We start from the raw sequence: 21,293 nt of genomic DNA, 5'->3' as shown, positions 1-21,293 counted from the left end.
TCCCAGCCCGGCCCCGCGCTGGCCAGTCCGAGAGCTCGGCCCTCCGCCATCCCCTCTCCAGGCCCTCAGCCTCCCCGTCTGGAAAAGGGGAGCAAACTCCAGCCTTTAGGGCGGCAAGAGCCGCGCAATGCAGAATTCCAACAACACTGTTCACCTCCGCGACTCCCCACCTCCCGGAGAGGCGGCCACTGCGGACTAAGGAGCCACTCAAGGGGTCATTTGCACCCGGTAAGGGCTGAGCGAATGACGGTCAGCGTGGAGTACTACACAGCCAGGAACAGAACGGGAGGGGATGCGCGCACCCACCAAGGGCAGGTCCCGCACCGTTATAGGGTCAACAGAGCAAACGGCAGAAGCACAAGCGCGCCACCTGGTGGGCAAAACCCGCAAGTGGCTTCGCCTGTGCGCCTCTGTATCTTCTGCAAAATGGGGGTAAGGGCAGACACATCGTACGATTGTTGTGAGGACCGACTGACAGTGAAGGGCTTAAAATAGGAGCTGGTTCAGGGAAAGCCCACCTAAGGGTTTGCTAAATAGGTCCGTGTGGACCGTCTCCCAGTCACCCTCCCTTCCACTCTGAAGCTCTACTCGGGCTTCTCTTCCCCCTCGCTCTTCCATTCTGGCCCCCTCTTCAATCCATCCGCCACACAGCAGCCAAAGGGAGCTTTTAAATTATAAAACAGGGTGTGTCACTCCTCTCTCAGACTCACGGGGTCCTTGTCCCCTGAATAAAGCCCAAGACTGAACGTCTCTCCGCCTTGGCCCTCACCTCAGGATTCCAGCCACACTGGTTTCTCTCAGGTCCTCAGGGCCCTGGGGGCCTTTGCCCATGTGGCCCTCTCCTGCTTGGTGTGGTTCTTCCTCTTCCTCCTCAGTTAATTTCTTCTATCCTACAGCTTTAGGTCAAGCACCACCTTTTCCAGGAAGCCCTCCCTGATCCTCTCATTTGTTTGAGTCTCCTCCAGCAGGTCCTGAGAGCTCCATGAGGGGAGGGAACGTGTGTCCCCAGAACCTGACACGGAATCAGCCTGTTGTAATTATCTGTTGCATGTTTACAAATGTCCAGAAACATCTGGAAGGAGCATAGCAAACTGATCAGAGTGGCTCCTCTGGGGCTGGAAAAAGGAAGGGAGTTCATTTATTACTTTATTGGACCAGTTTTTAAATTAGGGTAAAAAAGGTGATGAAGCCTACCTTTCTTGGGGTGGTGAGGCTCAAATAAAATGAAGCCAGGCAGGGACAGGGAGAGGGAAGTAGAGAATGGGCATTTTCCCAGCAACCTTGACCTCTCCCACCCTCACATTTGCTCCCAGTACATAGTCCCCAAACTGGGCCCAGACATCATCAAAATATTTATTAAAACCAAAGCAGAGGGAACAGAGCTGTTAGGAAGGCAAATCAAAGTGCAGATTGGAGGGTGGGGCAGAGCAAGAAGTGGGGTGGAAGGGGCGCTTCAAATGCCACAGGAGGGGCCCCTGTGGTCTGGGCTGGGGGGGAGGCCCTTCACCCCACCCCTCCCGCCCACCCTGTCAGTGAAGGTCCCCCACTCACCTCGCCCATCTCACATCCATCCTGGGGGCAGCTGGGGCCCTGCAGTGACCCCGTGGGGAGAGACCACCCCCCTCGATCCACCCATGGCTGTCAGTCAGTCAGTCTGTCTCCCTCCCTCACTTTCCCAATAAATAAACCATTCAGGCCTCAGCTCCTTCAGAGTGGGGCAAAGAACAGCTCAGGGACCCCTGCCCTCGCTCAGGGGTAAGAGAGTTGCGGCATCAGCCCCGCATCCCTCCTACCCTTTGCTGATGCCCCAAGCTTGCCAAAAAGGCCTTGATAAATAAATAACGCTCCATTAAAGCTTCGATCAGAAAAACCTTTAAGACGACAGAAGTGCTCTCGCGGTCCTGCAAACGAGCAGGCCAAGGCCTCGCCACCCGGCCCGGTCAGCACGCAGGATTCTGGGGGCAGGTGGCCACCCTGGGCCTCGTGGGGCCCCTGGAGCAAGGAGACCAAAAGTGCAGTTAGAGCCCCCGCCATGCGCACACATGGGCTCATGCACACACACGTGGACACACTGGGGCGTGTTTTCAGTGCACACACAGATGTGTTCACCTTCATTCCCCGGTACATGCACACACACATGCTCACACACCACTCACCCCGTGTACACACGTGTCGGGTGTTGGGTGCATGCACATACACACCACAAACAGAATCCTTCCCTTCCTGGCTTGCTCAGCCTCCTGGCAGTAGCCAGACTCCAGAGCTAGAAGCTTCTGGAGGTAGGGGAGAGGGGTATAAATTAAATGTTTCCAATTGGACTAGGAGGACGGCCAGGGGCAGGGGGCTCCAGGGCTGCAGAGACAGGGTGGGCATCCCAGGAGGCCCTGGTCCCCCTAAGCCCCGTCAGAAATCCAGGGGAGTGAGGTCCCCAAAGTCACAGTCGAAGAGGTCTCTGATGCCCTCGCCCTCCTCAAGGCCGAAGTGGTAGTCGAGGGCCTCGTGCGGGGGGGACAGGCTGATGAACTCCTCGGGGAGGAGGCCGGCGAAGTCCTCCCGCACGTGCTCCAGGAGCGAGTCAGCCGCCACCAGTGGGGACAGGCGGTCCTCGTCCATGGGGGCCCGCAGGCTGCCCATCCGGGAAAGCAGAGGTTCTGGGGAGACGGGGGAGCATCACAGGCCGGGGACGCCCCGGCGGGGAGGGCAGAGGGGCTGTCACGCCTGCCCACCCACCCGGGAGAGGGGGCCCCACCCCGCCCTGCCCACCCAGCCTTCACCCACCTTGCTCCAGGCTTAGCAGGGACTGACTGGGATCCGTGGCAGGGGATGAGGGGGGAGATGATGGTGGTGGTGGCACTGTGGTGGCAGGGTCAGCTGCCCTGTCCTCCTCCCCAGAAGCTGCACCCTGGGACGGGGTCTTCCCGGGGCTGATCCCGCCCGCACTCTCCTCAGGGCACAGGAAAACATCGATGGGGCCTTGTTTGCTCTTAAGGGAGATCTGAAAGGTCTGGGTGAAGGTAGCAGGCAGAGTAAACTGAGGCTCAGCTAACTACCAGCCCAGCCCAGCCTGTCCTGGTCCAGTCTAGACCCCCAGGTCTCACCTCTGAGGAGTCCACGGCTTGAAGCTGGGTCTCGGGAGGGGCCTTGATCACCATAACCATCTGTTCTGCAGGGTCCGCAATGCTACGAAGGTCCTGGCAGGTCACATAGGCCAGGGTTGGTGGAGTCAAGGACCACATGACCTTTGGCCTTTGGGGGCCACCCACCCAGACAGCTCATAAGGCAGAGCCCACACCCGCTGAGTCACTCCTGTCCTCTGCATCTCCCACTCCAGGGCCTGGCACATAGCTGGCACTCAATCCTATCTCATGCCCTTGAGCCTCAGTTCCCACATCTGTACAATGAGACCACTCTCTACCCATCAGATCTCAAGGTAATAATGGCTGCCTGCAATAATTTCATATAAATTACATAAATACAGGCTTGGTACTGAGAATTTACTCTGACCCATGACCTTGGTGTCAATTAGTAGTTATCTCCAAAATGTATAAACGTAATTTGGGTATTCACTTAAAAAAAAAAAGCTTATTTTAAAATCAAGTTTCTATTTTTGTAAATAAAAGACAAATAAAAACTTATATCTCTAACCTTGAAGCTACAACCAGGTACCGAATCATTGTATTAAATAAATGTTTGTTATTGGTATCCTAGCTTTTCTTGTTTTAATCTGTGCAACTTTGGAATAGGATTATTTTCCCCTTTTACAGATGAAGCTGAGACTCAGAGAGTAACTTGTCCAGTGTCACACAGTGACTAAATGCTGGGCCAGGACTGGTATCCAAAGCCAGAACCCTCTCCTGAATCCAGGGCCCAGGGTAGCCTCTCTATTCCCACTTGGATGGGGCCACGGTCACCCTCCAGGCAATTCAAGGATATCGCTGGCTGTCAGCATCCTCGGAAAGCAGACGCAGCTGCGTGGTGCAGATGTGGATCAGGTGGTCCAGCTGCCGCTCGCTTTCCTGCAGTTGCTGGAGGTCCTGGGTCAATCCTTCAAGCCGCCCACCGATCCCCACTGCTGCATGGCTGCCTCTGCCGGGAGGCAAAGGGAGGGTTAGCAGCTCCCAGCCCCTCTTCCCGGGAGGCATGACCCTCAGCAGAACAGTCTGCTGCTGCCTCTGTTCTGTAAGACCCAGGCGAGCCCTTGCTCCTCTTGGCCTGGCTCCTCAGCTGGGAAACAGCAGAGGGCTGAAGCTGGGCTCCAAGGCAGACTGGCTGGGTTCAGCGTCGGGCCTGAATGTCTGTGAACACCCATGTGTCCCTCATAGGGGGCTGGATACGTAAATGAGGGCAGACATGCCGTGGAATACCATGCAGTCGTGTAAAAGGACAAGAATGCATTAGATGCAGACATGGAAGCATTTCTAAGACATATTAAGTGAAAAGAAAAAAAATGATGTAGAATGGAATATCTACCGAAAACTGAGAACACAAATGTGTCAGAGAGGGGAGTAGGATGACCAGGGAAAGAGGCGAAAAGGGAAAAATAAAATAAGAATTAACAAGAATAAAACAGCTGTGTTAAACAATCTCATCAATGGCAACAGAAGCCAGAACAATGGTCACCTGGTGGTATGAGGAGTGGACTGTCTGGGGAGGGGCACCAGGGAACTTTCTGGGGTGCTGGAAATGTTCCTTATTCTTATTGAGATGGTGGTTACCCAGGTGAAGAAATATGTAAAGTTGCATTGAGCTACATGTAGGTAAGATTTGTGTTCTTTCCTGCATCTATCACCTCAGGGAAGCCAACTTTCCTCTCTAAACCTCGGTTTTCCCAGCAGTAAGATGGTGATCCGGGCAGCCACAGTGGGTATCGCTATCAGCTCCTCTGGGCTGGCCTGGCCCCGGGCCTCCACCCACCCTCCTGTTTGGCTGGTACCTACAGCCACTGGATGTGGTTCTTGGACTTCTTGGCGATGAGCTGGATGCCCTCAAGGACGTTGGTGATGTCATAGATGCGCCGTTTCTGCACCTTCAGCACCTCAGCTGCCCAGTTCAGGTCGACGACACCATCGGCCGAGCGGCTCAGCAACTCCAGGAAGCGCTTGGTGGTCAGATTCAGCGATGTTTCATAGCGTGACTTCTCCCCTGGGGATTTCACACCTGGGGGCCAGGTAGGGTAGGGTCCCTCAGCACCATGCCCACCCCCCAGCCCCAGCCAGGCTCTGGGGGATGGGGCTGGGGAGGCAGATGGCTCCTTCCCCTTGGTGAGGCCAAGCAGGGAGGCCCTGTGGCAGCCTGCCAACCACAGTATTCCTCTTCCGGCCGGGGAACCCCCCACCCCCCAGGGCTTGGGGAAGCCATGCCAGGCGGCCACTCCAGCTGCCCCTTGGCGCCCCCAGAGGCCTGGCTCAGGCCCAGGCCTCAGAGACCAGAGCTTAGTCTGCAAGCATGTTTGTCTGTACACAACCACCCCCCAACCTGGGTCCAACCAGGAGGTCTGCCCTAGCCCAAGCTCGGGGGGTACCTTTTCCTGGGTGGCGGCCTCTGCCCCGAGCTGGCCCACTGCTCTCGGCCAGGTACTGATGGTCAGTTTCCAAGTCCAGCCTCCGCTTCACCTACGGCAAAAACAACGGGAGGATGCCCAGTAACCAGGAGAGTGGGGCCACAAGAGACCTGGCTGAGGGCCTGGTGCTCCCGGGCCGCCCCCTGCCTCAGTCTCTCTCCCAGGATGCCCAAGTGTGTGAGTGAGGGGGAGGTCCCAGGGGACACAATCCTACCCCATAGGACAGAACATTCAACTGGAAGGCAGAAGTTCCAGCCCCAGTTCCACCACTACCTTCTCGGGGGCATGCGGTAGTTTGCAAATTTTTTTTTTTTTTTTTTTTTTTTTGGTATGCGGGCCTCTCACTGTTGTGGCCTCTCCCATTGCGGAGCACAGGCTCCGGACGTGCAGGCTCAGCGGCCATGGCTCACGGGCCCAGCCACTCCGCGGCATGTGGGATCTTCCCGGACCGGGGCACGAACCCGTGTCCCCTGCATCAGCAGGTGGACTCTCAACCACTGCGCCACCAGGGAAGCCCATCTGCAAATTTTTTGATACTCCTCCTTTCAAAAGACGGAGCCTAATTCTCCTCCCCTTAAATATGGGCCAGATCTGGTAACTTGCTTCGAATGGACAGAATATGGTGGATGTGTGTCACTTCTGAGACTGGATCATACAGGCACTGGAGCTTCCTCCTTGCTCTCTTTACTGGATCATTCACTCTTGGTGGAAGCCAGCTGTCATGTCACGCAGGCACTCAAGCACCGTAAGGACAGGCCCAAGTGGCAAGGAACTGAAGTCTCCCCCCAACAGCAACACAGGTAAGCTCAGAAGCAAATCCTCCAAACCTAGTCATGCCTTCCAACGACTGCAGCCGGGCCAACATTTTGGCAGCAACCTCAGAAGAGGCCCTGAGCCAGAAGCACCCAGCTAAGTAACCCCTGAATGCCTCACCCCCAGAAACTGTATGATAATAAATGTTTGTTGTTTTAAGCCACTAGGAAACAGGTCCTCTGAGTAAGTCACTGCCTCTCTCTGGTTTCTGACTGTCTGTGAATATGGCAGCACAGTAATGGCCCCATTTTACAGATGAAACAACTGAAACCCAGAGAAGCGCACAGTCATATGGGCAGGAAGTGGCAGAGCCAGGAGTCCTGCCCAGGTGCCCTCTGATTTAGTTACACCACTCGAGGATGGAGATTGCCCTGGAGGTCTCACAGGCATCTCCACTGCATCCTGATGTACCCTCCCCTCCCCCACCCACAGGGTTTCCCGAGCTAGAACCTGATTCAGCCCCACCTGCTGCCCTCATCACATCTAGCTGCCAAGAAATCCTGTCACCACAGACACCAGCACCTCCCACCTGGACCAGCTGTCTTCCCATTGGTCTCCCTGCCTCCATCTGACCCCCTCCACCTTAGTATCCTCATCTGCCACCAATTCTCCACAAGAACTTCTGCTGAGACATCTTTCTTCACAAACCTGTGTCTCCAAGCCTTAGCTCATGCTGGTCCCCTCCCTGGCTTGCCCTTGCCTCCCTCCCTCCTAATTCACACCAACGCTTCCCCCTCTGTGGGCAGGCACCTTACCCATAAGCTAAGCCTTTCCGATCCCACAAGAGAAACTGAGCCTCTTCTCCCTCAGAACTGCCTCAAACCCAACCTTTCCCGACATGGTCTCTCGCTACAAATTTCTGCGATGCATTTGTCTCACTCAGAAGACAGGGAGCCCCTCAGAGGCGGGCACTGGGTCTGAACAGTCTCTGTACACAGGGTCTGGGCATCAACAAACGTTTGCTGAATGAGCCACCCCACATGCTGACGGACCCCGACACTCCCTCTCACGCACACACTCATGGATTCCCTCAGGGATCCGCGGATAGAAGAGCTAACACGCGCTGAGTGCCTCCTGCGTACCGAGCACCACTAGGTAACTGCTTTACCTGCGTGCGGTCATCAAACCCTCCAACCATCTTGCAGCAGGTGCTCTGAGGACTTCCACTTCCTGAGGAGCCTGCACCTCGGAGAGGTCACATAGTGAGAGGTGGAGTCAGGATCTAAACCTTAGTGGGCTGGGCAGAGGCTAGTCCGGAAGCCAGGCCCCCTAAAGCCGAACCAGAACGTACCCCCTCTCCAGCCTTGCCCCTAGGGCCTGAACCCTAGTAGGCTCCAGCCAACCGCACCCCTTGCCTCCTTCCTGCTCCCCATAGGGGTGCCCACCCTGAAGGCAGATCAATGCCACACTCTAAAACAAGGGCTCAAGCAGATGGATGCCCATTTCTGCTGCTGCTCTCTAGAGATGCAGGCACAGGGACCCAAAAGGCAGGGGTGAAGACAAACAAAACATTGGTGAAAAAATCTGGATGACTCAAACACCTATCCATGGGAGGGGACACAAAAACTGGTTCATCCAGCCTCTGGAATACCACGCTGCTGTCAAGACGGAGTGAGGCAGGCTGATACAGAAGCCTCCCAAAGACACATTGACAAGAAACACATAACGCAGTGCATTTATGTGATCCCTTTTGAGGACAACGAGCTCATGAAACCATTTTCTCTGGTTCAGTTTCTATTACTATAGAATCCATTTCAGGGGTGACCTCTGTATGGGAGGGAGGACCATGAGGACCATGCTGCCTTATCTCTAAAGTGTGGATGATGTGCTGTTGGAACACAGACATAAAGGAAAAACTTCAATTTCTAAAACTTTAGAAAAAGAAAGTTGTCATAACCACCTTAAAAACAAAAGCAGGCTCAGGAGGGAAAAAAAAAGGAAAAATGGATGGGGCTGGGATCTTGTCCCCCCCAACTTTCTAGCCTTTTAACTCTTTTTCTGTAGTAAATGTGTATTATATTTAGTTTGTTTTTTAACAGCCATGACAACAGGGTAGAGGTGGACAGGAAGGGCCAGGAGGAATGGCTGAATTGCACAGAGACTTGTATGCAGGAGGTACTCAATGAATGCTCACTCATGCAGAAGCTGAGCCTGTCACTTGTTTCAAGGACTGCCCCAAACAAATGCTAGAGCAGAGGGTCATTGGAGGCCACAGCTCAGATGGCCAGTGGCTACCCACAGGTACAATGTTAGGGGGTGTTGGGTGGCAAAAGCTGGGCCTGTTTCTGGACTTCAGCTCCAAGACCGCACCAGCCCTCACCCCTGCCCACGGCAGAAAACGCCTACTGGCCCGTAAGTACTGTGAGGGCAGAGGCCCCTTACTTGCCTGTGCCTAGAACCTCATAGGTGCTCACTAACAACTGCTGAATGAACAGAATGCTCAGGCCCAATGAGGCTGCCCCTGACACCACTGGGGGTGGAAAGCAGAGGGCAAACGTCCTCAGCCCAGTCCCTGGCTGTCCCTCTGAGCCTGAAGCTCAGTTCCCCAAGGGCAGGACCCACAGCCCTGGGCCTGCTAGGTACCTGTCAATCAGCTAAACTGGAGGCTACTTGTCCAGGCTCCAAGCTGGGACCCACAGGGACAGGTTGCTGGGGTACAGGAGACGAGCCAGCTGGCCCACCCCTGGTACAACTTCCATCCCTCTCACTCATTTAGGAGGAAGGGACCTTGGGCTTCCTTCAACCTCTATTAGCATCTCCAGTATGCAAGGCATCCCAGCAGTTAACCACTCAGGAAATCTGGATTGGTCCCAGCACTCACTAGCTGACTTACTAGGGAATGTTCTAACATCTCTACGCCTCAGCTTCCCTATCTGTAAAAGGGGAAGGTTGTTGAAACGGTTAAATGAGTTAATTGGGTAAAGTGCTTGGCACAGGGCCTAATACACAATACAGTCTCAAAACAATGGTGCCTGCTATTGTTATTATTAGCATCTCGGTGATTCCGGAAGGAAGGCCACACTGGGCAAGGGGCCAAGGGGGTTGGGGGAACCTTGCCGGGATGCCTCAGGGACCAGCTGCCACCCAGGCCATGAGCAGTTGGGCGGCTTCCACCTCCTTGCCCTGGGCCCTGCCTCCTCCCACAACCTGCTCCAAGCCCTATGCAGAGACCCCATCCTGCCCATCCGTGCCTCACCTTCACCCACAGGTTGTGCCAGTCAAACTGGTCTCCACGCCCTGTCCTGGAGCACACAGGACCAAGCTCCAGGGCTCCACTCCCTTCTCCCCCTGTAATTCAGCTGCTTCTTTTGGGCCCCCCAGTCTGAACTGTCTTGAGCCTCTTGCTGCTCAGGGAGCACTTTATCAAGGCATCTCCCTGGGGCATTTACTCTCTCCTGGCACCGGGGGCCTCCTCTGCAGCTCCCAGAGGCCCAACCCACCCAGTACTTCCACTGGGGCCCAGGGGTCTGCCTGCCTGATTAATGAGGTTCCATGGCAACCAGGGTCTGGGAGGGTGGAGGATGGCAGATGGAAGGACAGGCAGAGGGAGGGGATCAGCAGCTGGCCCAGCCACCCCGCCCCTGCAGAGAAGGCCTCCCAGCCAGGCAGCCTGTCCCCAGAGGCCCGGAGGGCCAGGCCTGCACCTGGCAGTCCCAGCATCAAGGCAGGAAGGAGGGTCTCCTCAGTGGCTCTTCCACAGTCTGGACCCAGGACGCCCCCCTTGACCTCCCTAAGCAGCCATGCCCACCACCCAGCCACACGTTCTGGTCTGAAGCCAGCAGGCCTCAGTTCAAATCTCACTTGCAGCCTTGTGACCAGGGGGCAAGTCACTTCCCCTCTCTGGACACAGTTCAGATGGGCACAGTGACAACACCGAGCTCACAGCATGGATGTGAGTTTTAGCTGCCTTGAAGTCTGCCAGAGACCTGGCATGCAGTCAGCGATAGCTGAATACACGTGGGGCCATTATTATCACTGAGTCTGACCCTCGAGCGTCTCTGGCGAGGAAGCTGAGGCCCAGAGCACAGAGCAGCAAACAAGGACTGGCCCGAGGTCATCCTGCACCCCGGGGCGGGGCCCGGAGGACGAACCCAGGCTCGGCACCGCCCAGCCCGGGCGCGTCAGCCCACCCTCCTCCGCCCCAGCTGCCGCCGGGTCAAACACCGCGCCCCGCCAGGGTCTGCGCGGGGGTCCAGGTAGCGCAATTGGCCCAGTGTCCCTGGTGTCCGTACCGGCGGGCGGCCGAGCGCGGGGCGCGGCGCGCTGGGTGTGGGTCGGGGCGCCTGCGGCGTGGCGAAGAGCAGCAGGTCGGGGTCGCGGGGCCCGGCGGCGGGTGCGGCGGGGCCGGCGGGGGCCGGCGGGGCGCTGGCGTCCTGCGCCGTGGAGATGATGACGATCTGCGAGGAATCGAGCAGCCGCAGCGCGCCGGCCCCAAGGAGGGCCTCCAGCGCCGGCGCGCAAGGGCCGCCCGTGGGGGCCCCGGCCACGGCCATGGCGCTCACGGCCCGCGCGGCCCGGGTGGCAGTCGGCGGCGGCGGCGCGGGCCCATGGCGGCAGGCCGAGGCGAGGACTCGATCCCGCTCCGGATCCCGCTCCGCCCCCGGCAGCCGCTGCCTGCAAAGTCCCGGCCACTTTTACGCGCCAAATCCTTTTTGCCGCGAAAGAGCCACGAGCCGCCGAGCGCTGCCACCATTGGCTATCCGGACTGTGACGCAGGCGACGGCGACAGCGCCTATTGGCTGAAGCGCGCCGGACCTGCGGCGGAGGGCGGGACGGGGCGGCGGCGCGAGGCGGTCTGGCCAATCGCAGGACGGGGCGCGCGCAGGCTTTGTCGGGGCGGTGCCAGGCGCGTTCGCACTCCCCGCCCCCAGAGGGGATGACCCCTGTCCGAGGAGGGGGGCAGCCAACCACTCCCCGACGTACCCCATCCTGCTGATGCCTCTAAGTGGAGCTAGAATGTCCGTTCTGCATATCTCACCGTCAGCTGACCTCACGTGACCCCCAGAACCCCCACCTGTGGCCCCAACACACTCAGGTCAGATCTCTAGAAACTGCCCCTCCTCTTTTCTGGGTTCTCACCTCCAAAACCCCAGCCACATCTCCCTTCCTCAACTTGCCCCACCAATGCCATTCACTTTCAAATTCTGCACCCACCCTATCCCTCTCACCCAGAGTCCAAGCAGAAGATGGGGAGGGATGTCTGACTCAGTGCAGCTTGGGCTTTTCTACAAGCCCTCCTGTAGCTGGAATCTCTTCAACACCCCATGCACAGCTTCTGCTTAAACTGATTCATTCACTCATTCATTCAACAAACGTTTTGAGAGCCTGCTCTGTGCCCCATTCTTTTTTTTTTTTTTTTTTTTCAGTACGCGGGCCTCTCACTGTTGTGGCCTCTCCCCTTGCAGAGCACAGGCTCCGGACGCGCAGGCTCAGCGGCCATGGCTCACGGGCCCAGCCGCTCCGCGGCATGTGGGATCTTCCCAGACCGGGGCATGAACCCGTGTCCCCTGCATCGGCAGGCGGACTCTCAACCACTGCGCCACCAGGGAAGCCCTGTGCCCCATTCTTGACTCCTGGCCCTAAGGAACTCACAGTTTAGTGAAAAGGGAAGGAGGGAAATAGGTAAAAAATGTTTACAATATGATGTGGAATTTCCACTATTAAAGTAATTCCAGGGGGCTTCCCTGGTGGCGCAGTGTTAAGAATCCGCCTGCCAATGCAGGGCACACAGGTTCGAGCCCTGGTCCGGGAAGATCCCACATGCCGCGGAACAGCTAAGCCTGTGGGCCACAACAACTGAGTCTGTGCTCTAGAGCCCACGAGCCACAACTACTGAGCCCTCCAGCCACAACTACTGAGCCTGCGCGCCTAGAGCCCGTGCTCCACAACAGGAGAAGCCACCGCCATGAGAAGCCCATGCACCGCAATGAAGAGTAGCTCCCGCTCGGGCAACTAGAGAAAGCACGCATGCAGCAATGAAGACCCAACGCAGCCAAAAATAAAATTATTTAATTAATTAATTTTAAAAAATAATAAATAAATAAATTCCATGTTAGATCTAACAAAGGGAGAAGGTGAGTGTGCTGAGCATGAAAATGCATTTAATCCAGAGGCCCTGGGACCTCTCCATCAGCCGTTTCTCATTGCTCAGTTCACCTGATTTGACCAATATTGTCCTCTCCTCTGTGCCAGGCTTTGTGCCAGCACTGAGGGCAAAGATGTGAAAGGTTTGATGATTTCTATGAACTTGCCTGCCATCTGGTGGGGATGACCCATTAAAAGAAAAAAAAAAGTAGCTAAGATGCAGTCAAGAATGAGATCCCTAGGCCCGGCATAAAGATCACTTCTTCCAGGGAGCCCTCCACTGTTGGAGCTAGCTCACTTACTCCATTGCCCAGCCTAGCCTCTGTTCTAGCAATGAGTGTGCAATGGATTTCTCTATCTGCCTCTATCAGACTGGGAGCTGCATTAGGGACTCTTCCCAGCACTGGCCTGGTCCAGAGCAGGTGCTGAGAAGGGTTATTAAAGAAATAGAGGCTGATGCTAGAGGCTACCTGGAATGCAATGAGAAGGCCCTGGTTCTCCAAGAGTAGCCCTTAGGCCCCCGGTTTCAGAATCACCTGGGTGCTTGTTAACTATGTGCCCACCCCAGCCCTGCCAACTTAGAATCTAAGTGCCTAGGAATCCTCATTTTCACATGCAACCCCCCACCCTCATTCCAGGTAATTTTTATGCACGTTCATATTTGAGAACAAATTGGTATTCCTGTATAACCAAAATGTATGGGGCAGCCTCGAATTACAGCCCCTTGTGGACACTTCTTAGCCTCAGTTTCCTCATCTGTAAAATGGGCTTATTGGGCTTCCCTGGTGGCGCAGTGGTTAAGAATCTGCCTGCCAATGCAGGGGACACGGGTTCGAGCCCTGGTCTGGGAAGATCCTACATGCTGCGGAGCAACGAAGCCCGTGTGCCACAACTACTGATCCTGTGCTCTAGAGCTCGTGAGCCACAACTATTGAACCCACGTGCCACAACTACTGAAGCCCGCGCACCTAGAGCCTGTGCTCCGCAACAAGGGAAGCCACCACAATGAGAAGCCCACGCACGGCAACAAAGAGTAGCCCCCACTGGCCGCAACTAGAGAAAGCCTGCGCACAGCAACGAAGACCCAACACAGCCAAAAATAGATAAATAAATTTATTTTTAAAAAAGGGGGGGGCTTATTGCCCTGGCGCCTTCCAGGGTTGCCATGTGGATGAAAAGTATAGAGTTTCATAAACTATGAGATGGTTTAGGAACGCAGCAGGAGTTTCCTAAGCATTTTGTGAAATTACTCATCGCAAATCCCGGACTATGTCAGCACTAGAGGGGACGAGAGAGACTAAATAAGCCTCTCACTTATGGTACAGAAGGGAAAACTGAGGCCCATTCAGAAGTGAAGCCAGCCAGTGATAGAATCTGGCCAACATGGATTCCCAGCCCTGGGCTTGGCCTGTCCCCCTCCTTTCTCCCTAGTTAGAGAAGCTCCCATAAGAATGGTAGGTCTCATTCTACATAGCCAAGCCAGATCCTGACAAGAGGGTGAGAGAAGCCAGCAACATTCCCACTCCAAAGGGAATTTCCTTCCTTCACACATTCCCAAAGGGTCTCAACAACAGTAACATTCACTCTATAAAGCCCTCTCATGCCCAATAGTCATTCAACAAACATTTCTCGGGTGCCTGTTATGTACCAAGCACTGTACTGGTTGCTGGAGAAGGAAGACAGATACTACTGCCCCATTTTATGATGAGGAAACTTGAGACCTAAAAGGCATGAGCTTACCTAGCGGATGAGAAAGCTATTATTCAGGCTCCGTGAGGCCAAAGCCAGGGGTTTTTCAAAGCCCTGCCCTGCCCTGCCCAAAGTATTCAAGTACACAACCTCCCAGGTAGAAGCAGGTGCCCTCCTTCCCACAATCCCTCCTGTCCTGCTGCAGCAGAAAGGAGTGAAGAGCAGAATTCCCAATGTGAAATCCAGGAAGAGATACGGGCCTTCTGTATCTATTAATACCCACTTGAAAACAGCAAAGGCCTGATAGATAGAGCCTCTTGGCCCCAAGCCCGACAGATCCTGATAAGGCTGTTCTCAACAGTTCTCAGGCTGGTAGCCTTCCAAAAAATCCATAATTACTGGGCAGCCACTTCCACTGATGATCTCTTTTCAACCTGACACTCTCATAAGTGAAGCCTGTTTATCCACATGGTGCGGGATGGAGGCTCAGAGAGGGGCACTTGCAACTCAAGGTCACACAGCAGAATTGAACAGTCCCCCACTGTAAAACCCAGGGCCTGCCCTTCATACACACCACCCTCTGTAAATACCCCAGAACCAGGCTCAGGGCTGTCAAGATTATAATGTGTGGTTTCCAAAACATATTATGGTGGATAGTGGCTTAATTAATAGGTGCTCACCTCCATCACCACCATCACCAACTCCTTACTCCAGAGGAGTCCAAAGGAGTGGAAGCTCCTGGACCCACAATCCTCCACCTGAACACATCTTTCCAAGAGGCAGGATGGTAGAGGAGTGATAGCATGGGCTTCTAAATCAGGTGGGTGTAAACCGGAATCCGAGTCTGTGTGACCTTGGGCAAGTCAATTACTTCCTCTGAGCCTCACTCATTCAATCCACAGATATTTACTGAGCACTTACTATGTGTCAGATATTGTGCCAGGTGCTAGGGAGACAGTTGGAAGCAAAACACTCATCTCTGACACCTGGAGCTCACAGTCCAGTGGGAGAGTCAGAATTATTTCTATGTATCTGCACAATATGCTGATTAAGAAGTTTGACAAGCGACATGAATAGTTCAAAGCTATTTATTCCACATACACCATCTCCCCTAAGCGTACATTCATAGCTTAAAAAAAAATCTCCAAACATGAATATCCCATTATGATAAGGAGAAATGATTCTGTCGTGACTTAATTTTATTAAGGGGCACAGAGGCATCCATTGTTGAGTTCTGGCAGAAGGAGGTGGGGAGTTTTATGTCTGCAACGTTACATTCATCTTGAATGATCCCTTGTCACTACACTGAATTGTTTGACTGACGGTTTACTGTCCCTGGAGTAAACTGTCACTGTGCCAGTTCTGGCTGTGTCTGTCACTGTGCCAGTTCTGGCTGTGTCTGAACACAGGCCTCTTACCCATTCGGGAGGCCGCCTAACATGGGAGCAAGCCTTGGGAGTCAGGCAGACCCCAACCATGTGGCTTGGCCAGATGGGTAAGTGATTTACCCCACTGAAGACCTTTGCTTGCCTCATCCATAGAACAAGGGGCAAAGGCTCCTTGACAGAATGGGTGCCAGGGTTAAATGAGAAAACAAGACAAGCAGAGTTTTCAAACTGGCCCACAGGTATGATTTAATTTACCCAGATTATCTTTTTCCTGAATTATGAATTAGTCTTAAAATTTTTTTAATTGGGAAATGCTATATAAAAATTAAAATATCTGGCTTTAACAAAAACCCAGTAATATCTGGCAATACCAGGCAGGCCATCAGGGTGCTGAGCAGTTGCTGTCCCCCATTGAGCCAGAGCCTTGACCCTCCAGGCCACGAGCGTCCCTGCCTGGATTGCCTCACTCGGTGACCTTATTTGCCCTGCCATTCTGGGTACCTGGGTTTGCAATCCCTGATGCCTGTGCCTGGCACAGAGTAAGCAGCCAATAAATGTTAACTCTATTAGTGACATCATTACAGCAGCAGCACAGCTCCTCTGCTTTGTGGGTAGCTAAAGAGAAGATATGGACGTGGCAGAGTAGGGAAAGTGGGTGTTCACAGGGCTTAGTGCCAGCCAGCAGCTGCCTGGCTGTGTGGCCTTGGCCAAGTCCTCGGCCATTAGCTGGTCCATATGTTCAGTGGGGTTGGGCCAGAAGGTCCAAGGTCAACGGAAGTGGATAGGCCTCTAGTTGATAGGCGAGCCTCCTTTCCCTCGAGCCCCCGTTATTCCATGAGCTCACGCTCTGGGGAACCCTCTCCTCTCCAAGGCTGGCCCAGTGCCTCTTCCCTTCTCTCCATCACTCCAGCCTCTGCGGAGAGATTATGCTTTCCCAAGGAGAGGGGAGAAAACCAGACACAGTGGCTATGCCTGCCCTGACCAGTGTGGAAGTGAGGAGGTGGGGAGCCCTTAGAGCACAGGGGCTCTGTTTATTCATCTGTAAAATGGGGATGGTAATAATAATGATAACAGTGTTTACCTGATAGGGTTGTTGGGACATTAACTGAGTTATTACAGTGCTTAGGGCAGTAGCTGGCACATAGAGAGCCCTCAATAAATGTCAGCTGTTACTAAGAATGAAAGATGAATCACTGGAGCAGCTTGCCTACATCTCCTCCTGATTTTTCCAAAAGAGAAAAGAAAAAAATTCTTCTTAGGCTGCAGAACAGGAGAGTTTTCAAGCAGCAGTCCCTGCACTGCCTCCCAAACTCTATTAGGTTCAAAGATAAGAAGAAAAATACATTTGGAGGGCAATGAAGTGGGTAGATGAGACAATCCCATATTCCACTGATCCTCAGACTTTTTTTTTTAATTAGTTAATTTTTTAATTTTTTTGGCTGCACCATGCAGCATTCAGGAATCTTAGTTCCCTGACCAGGGATCGAACCCGTGCCCCCTGCAATGGAAGCACAGAGTCTTAACCACTGGACCGCCCGGGAAGTCCTCTCTTAGACTTTTTTTTTTCATATTTAACATCTCTGAAGTTGAAGGGCATCACACAATCAGTGGCATGTCCATTTTTAGTTGGCAGCTCTTTTCTTTCTTAGGGGCTCAAGATAACTCTGTGCCTCATCTTGGATGGCGTCTTAGAAGTCAGGAGATAAGGTGAATGAAGAGCGCAGGGCCGGGGCCCCGTCAGAGGCCCTCATTGTTCTCATCACCTCCAGCCTCACCAGCACATTTGAGGCTGGCCATGGTGGAGCGAGCCTCTTTTCTTTCTTTTTCTCGTTTTCTCTCTGACACCTGCTGACCTGCATTTGGCCTCTGGGTTGACAGGCACATGGCAAATGCGGTCATGGAGGGGAGTAGGGAGAGCTCAGGATGAGAAGAGAAAGGCTCTTTATCATATATTAAGATATTCAGAGAGCAGGAGCCAGAGATATTCTCTCTCCCTTTTTTTTTTTTTTTTTTTTAAACAACAACAACAAAAATCCCTGCTGGAAGCCGGAGTTATGTATGTGCCAAACAGGCCAGGAAACCCAGCAGGCCTCCTGGAGCTGGCAATGAACCGAAACAGGGGCATTGTGTCCAGGCCACTGGCTGGCTGAGGGGCATTGTTAGGGCCTGGCCCTGTCTGGGAAGAGGGGGGCGGAGGGGGCAGGGGGAGTGTGTTCCCATGACTCCCTGGGGAGTAGCAACAATCGGGACCAGCTGGGAAGCTCGCATGCCAGGGGCCCGGTGGGCGGGTGGCCGCCCCCAGAGGGGCAGTGGAGGGCCGCAGGGGGCTGCAGAGGCGAGGGGGGGCAAGGTCAGGGCCTGTTTCTCAGCTGGGGGGGTGTCATTTGCTACACCCCTCTCTCTCACCTCCCCCCTCCCAAAAGCCCTGGGCCACTGAGGTGCTCTCCAAATGACACCCCAGATCTGCCCACTTCTCTCCACCCCGCGGCCCCCACCCCCGGTCCAGGCTGCCATGGTCTCTCACCAGGACCACTGCCTGGCTTCCTCACTGGATCCTTGCTGGCAGCCTGGCCCCTTACATTCTGTTCTCCGCACACAGCTCGAAGGATCTTTCCAAAATGTAAATCATATCACATCACTCTCCTGCTTAAACCTGCCAAAGGCTGCCTGTCACACTTAGAAGAAAACCCAAAGCCCTCACTCTGACCCACGAAGCCTGCCTGATGGGCCCAACCAGCCTCCAGGACTCCATCTCCAACACTCCAGTGAGCCCCCGCCTGGCACTCTGTCCCAGCGACGCAGACCTCCTGCCAGGCCCTGGGAAGCTGTCAGCTGTTCCCCCCTCAGGGCCTGTGCACTTGGCAGATCCCCTGCGGGGTACACCTTTCCTCTACATCTTTGCATGGCTCGCTCATCATTTGGGTCTCAGAGCAAACAGCACCTCCTCAGAGAAGAGGAGGGAAAAACAGACCCCGCCGTTCTCCCTGGAAAACAGACCCTGCCATTCTCCTCCCAAGTCACTCTATTACAGTGCCTGTACTACTGGCTTCCTGGCATCTACCACTCTGAAATGACCACATCTGTATATTCATTTGTCAGTTTTCCCTCCCTGGACGGTAAGCCCCAGGTGAGCAGGAACTGGCTTCTTTCATTGCTAAATCCTAGCCTCCCTGGACTTCCCTGGTGGTGCAGTGGTTAAGAATCCACCTGCCAATACAGGAGACACGGGCTTGATCCCTGGTCCAGGAAAATCCCACATGCTGCGGAGTAACTAAGGCTGTGCACCGCAACTACTGAGCCCACGTGCTGCAACTACTGAAGTTCGTGTACCTAGAGCCCGTGCTCCGCAACGAGAAGCCACCGTAATGAGAAGCTTGTGCACCATAACAAAGAGTAGCCCCCACTCGCCACAACTAGAGAAAGCCCACGTGCAGCCAAAAATCAATCAATCCATCCTAGCCTCCAATATCACCAGGTACCTAGTACCTAGCAAGAACTCAGTCAATATTAGCCATTATTTTTACTATTCCTGTGCTCAGGGCTTGGTAAACAATGTCAGCTGCCACAGGGGCAGGCTGGGAGGGTCACTTTCAAGGAGGAGTTCTGAATCTGTGATCCATGAACCCAAGTTCCATAAACTTGGGACAGGAAAAAAAATTACATCTATATTTTCACTAGTCTCTAACTGAAATGTAACATTTCCTTCAATCTTAAATGTAGGCAACAAACCAGAGGCTAATTAGTAGCAACCTGGGACTTTATCTCCAAGAGAAATCACAGCTATTTCCATACCACAGCTGCTGCAGGGATCTTGAGATACTATTTATGCTTATTGCACCTGTGAAATCATGGTAGCTTTGGACCTGCCACTAGATCTTGTTATCTAATGTGTTAAAAAAGAACACACGTTACAAGGGACTTCCCTGGTGGTCCAGTAGGTAAGGCTCCATGCTCCCAATTCTGGGGGTCTGGGTTTGATCCCTGGTCTGGGAACTAGACCCCGCATGCCGCAACTAAGAGTCTGCATGGCACAACTAAAGACCCTGCATGCTTCAACTAAGACCTGGTGCACCCAAAATAAGTAATAAATAAATATTTTAAAATTTTTAGAAAAAGAACATACATTATTAAATCACAAATTTAAAAAATATTTTGATAATTATTTCAATATTCAATATAATTGTTGTCTTTTGTAATCCTATTTCATTTTATGGGTTTTAAAAACACCATTCTTGAGAAGGATCCATAGGCTTCACCAGATGCCAAAAGCGTCCATGACCCACATAAAAAAGACACCCAGGGCCTCCCTGGTGGCGCAGTGGTTGAGAGTCCGCCTGCCATGCAGGGGATACGGGTTCGTGCCCCGGTCTGGGAGGATCCCATATGCCGCGGAGCGGCTGAGCCCGTGAGCCATGGCCGCTGGGCCTGCGTGTCCGGAGCCTGTGCTCCGCAACGGGAGAGGCCACAACAGTGAGAGGCCCGCATACCGCAAAAAAAAAAAAAAAAAAAAAAAAAAAAGACACCCTAGGGCTTCCCTGGTGGCACAGTGGTTGAGAGTCCGCCTGCCGATGCAGGGGACACGGGTTCGTGCCCTGGTCCGGGAAGATCCCACATGCCGCGGAGCGGCTGGGCCCGTGAGCCATGGCCGCTGGGCCTGCGCGTCCGGAGCGGGGGAGGCCACAGCAGAGATGTCCACGTACCACAAAAAAAAAAAAAAAAAAAAAGACACCCTAAAAAGGAGTGTCTTAAAAGAGTTGATGTGGGGAATTTCCTGGTGGTCCAGTGGTTAGGACTCCTCGCTTCCACTGCCAGGGGCCCAGGTTCGATCCCTGGTCAGGGAACTAAGATCCTGCAAGCTGCACAGCGTGGCCAAAAAAAAAGAGCTGACGTGGTCTGAACTTGATCCCTCTCTTAGCTGATGTCCAGCCCACGAGGAGAGGCTGAAGGGGGAGCCCAGAAAAGCAGGGGGAGCAAGGTTTCTGACAGAGACCCCACGACCTGCATTTCAGTGCTGCCTGGTCCCGTCTTATTTATGAAATCATGAGCACACAGGCCTGTAACAGAAAGCAGGGAGCCCTCTCTAAAAGCAGTAGTCAGAAGACAGCCCAGCTTTCCCTCTGTCCTCTAGCTGGACTCCTGCGGCCTCCAGCTCCCAAGAGTGAGTCCTGTAGGAGGCCTCTGGTTAAAATTAACACCCTCTCACCCAAAATGCTTTTCAAGGCTGAAACAAGACACCCCCCATCCCTATGAATCTGGAACAAGGGAAGGAAAAAACATAAATTTCTTTTTATAAATGCCCTCTAACTTGTCACAGAAAGCAACCCATCTGCAGTCACAGACTGTTGGCTCCAGGAGGTGGGGCACTGGTTTAGGAGGGTGTCAGGTTTAAAGCCTGATTCTCATAAACACAAAACACACTCACGGGAGTGGGAGAAGCGAACAACGTGGACAGAAACGCCATCTCCAGGATCCTTTCTGGAGCCTGCGAAGTGGAAGGCGGGAGCCGCGAGCATCACAGGAGGCGGCTTCTTGGCGCCTCGGCCTGTGAATCATCGCTCTCACATGGGTTCCCTGAATGACCTCTGATTTGGGAGTGGAGCAGCAGAAGGGCCCCAAATTCACTTCGATTTTGTGCTTCCCCTTTCACTTGGAGTTCTGTGGACCTGAGTGTTGGGCGTCATCTACAACAAGGCTCGGGACACCTAGGGTGGTTCAGGTTGATCTGCCCAAGATATTTGGGGACTGGAGGGTGGAGCTGT

At 53.9% G+C, this 21,293-nt stretch overlaps 1 protein-coding gene across 3 annotated transcripts; it reads right to left on the bottom strand.

Moving 5' to 3' along the window:
• Positions 1–2,054: 2,054 nt before the first annotated feature.
• On the bottom strand, positions 2,055–21,062 carry E2F1 (E2F transcription factor 1). Of its 3 annotated transcripts, XM_082644180.1 has the most exons (8): positions 20,957–21,062; positions 7,482–7,552; positions 5,522–5,612; positions 4,938–5,157; positions 3,934–4,086; positions 3,099–3,213; positions 2,779–3,004; positions 2,055–2,651 (listed from the first exon to the last, which is right to left on the bottom strand). In XM_082644180.1, the coding sequence occupies exons 1-8, from the start codon at positions 21,045–21,047 to the stop codon at positions 2,404–2,406; spliced, it is 1,215 nt and encodes a 404-aa protein (XP_082500306.1). In that variant the 5' UTR covers positions 21,048–21,062; the 3' UTR covers positions 2,055–2,403. The 3 variants fall into 3 exon arrangements, with proteins under 3 accessions (XP_082500306.1, XP_082500307.1, XP_082500305.1); XM_082644181.1 differs by lacking the exon at positions 7,482–7,552 and having other exon boundaries at positions 20,957–21,053; XM_082644179.1 differs by lacking the exons at positions 7,482–7,552; positions 20,957–21,062 and adding an exon at positions 10,606–11,042.
• Positions 21,063–21,293: the final 231 nt, after the last annotated feature.

Source organism: Mesoplodon mirus (genome assembly GCF_964341445.2).
Source record: "Mesoplodon mirus genome assembly, chromosome: 15".
NCBI classification, from domain to species: domain Eukaryota; kingdom Metazoa; phylum Chordata; class Mammalia; order Artiodactyla; family Ziphiidae; genus Mesoplodon; species Mesoplodon mirus.
Note: the sequence above shows the minus strand (reverse complement) of the source record. Positions and strands in the feature narration are given on the sequence as shown.

What these genes read in the sequence shown, in the direction of transcription:
- E2F1 (XM_082644179.1), bottom strand. Translation starts at nt 10,866, where the DNA reads ATGGCCGTGGCCGGGGCCCCCACGGGCGGCCCTTGCGCGCCGGCGCTG. An exon ending in AGGCCGCCACCCAGGAAAAG is followed by an intron (nt 5,158 to 5,521) that starts GTACCCCCCGAG and finishes CCTGGCCCCCAG; the next exon opens with GTGTGAAATCCCCAGGGGAG. An exon ending in GAGGATGCTGACAGCCAGCG is followed by an intron (nt 3,214 to 3,933) that starts ATATCCTTGAAT and finishes GACTCCACCAAC; the next exon opens with CCTGGCCTATGTGACCTGCC.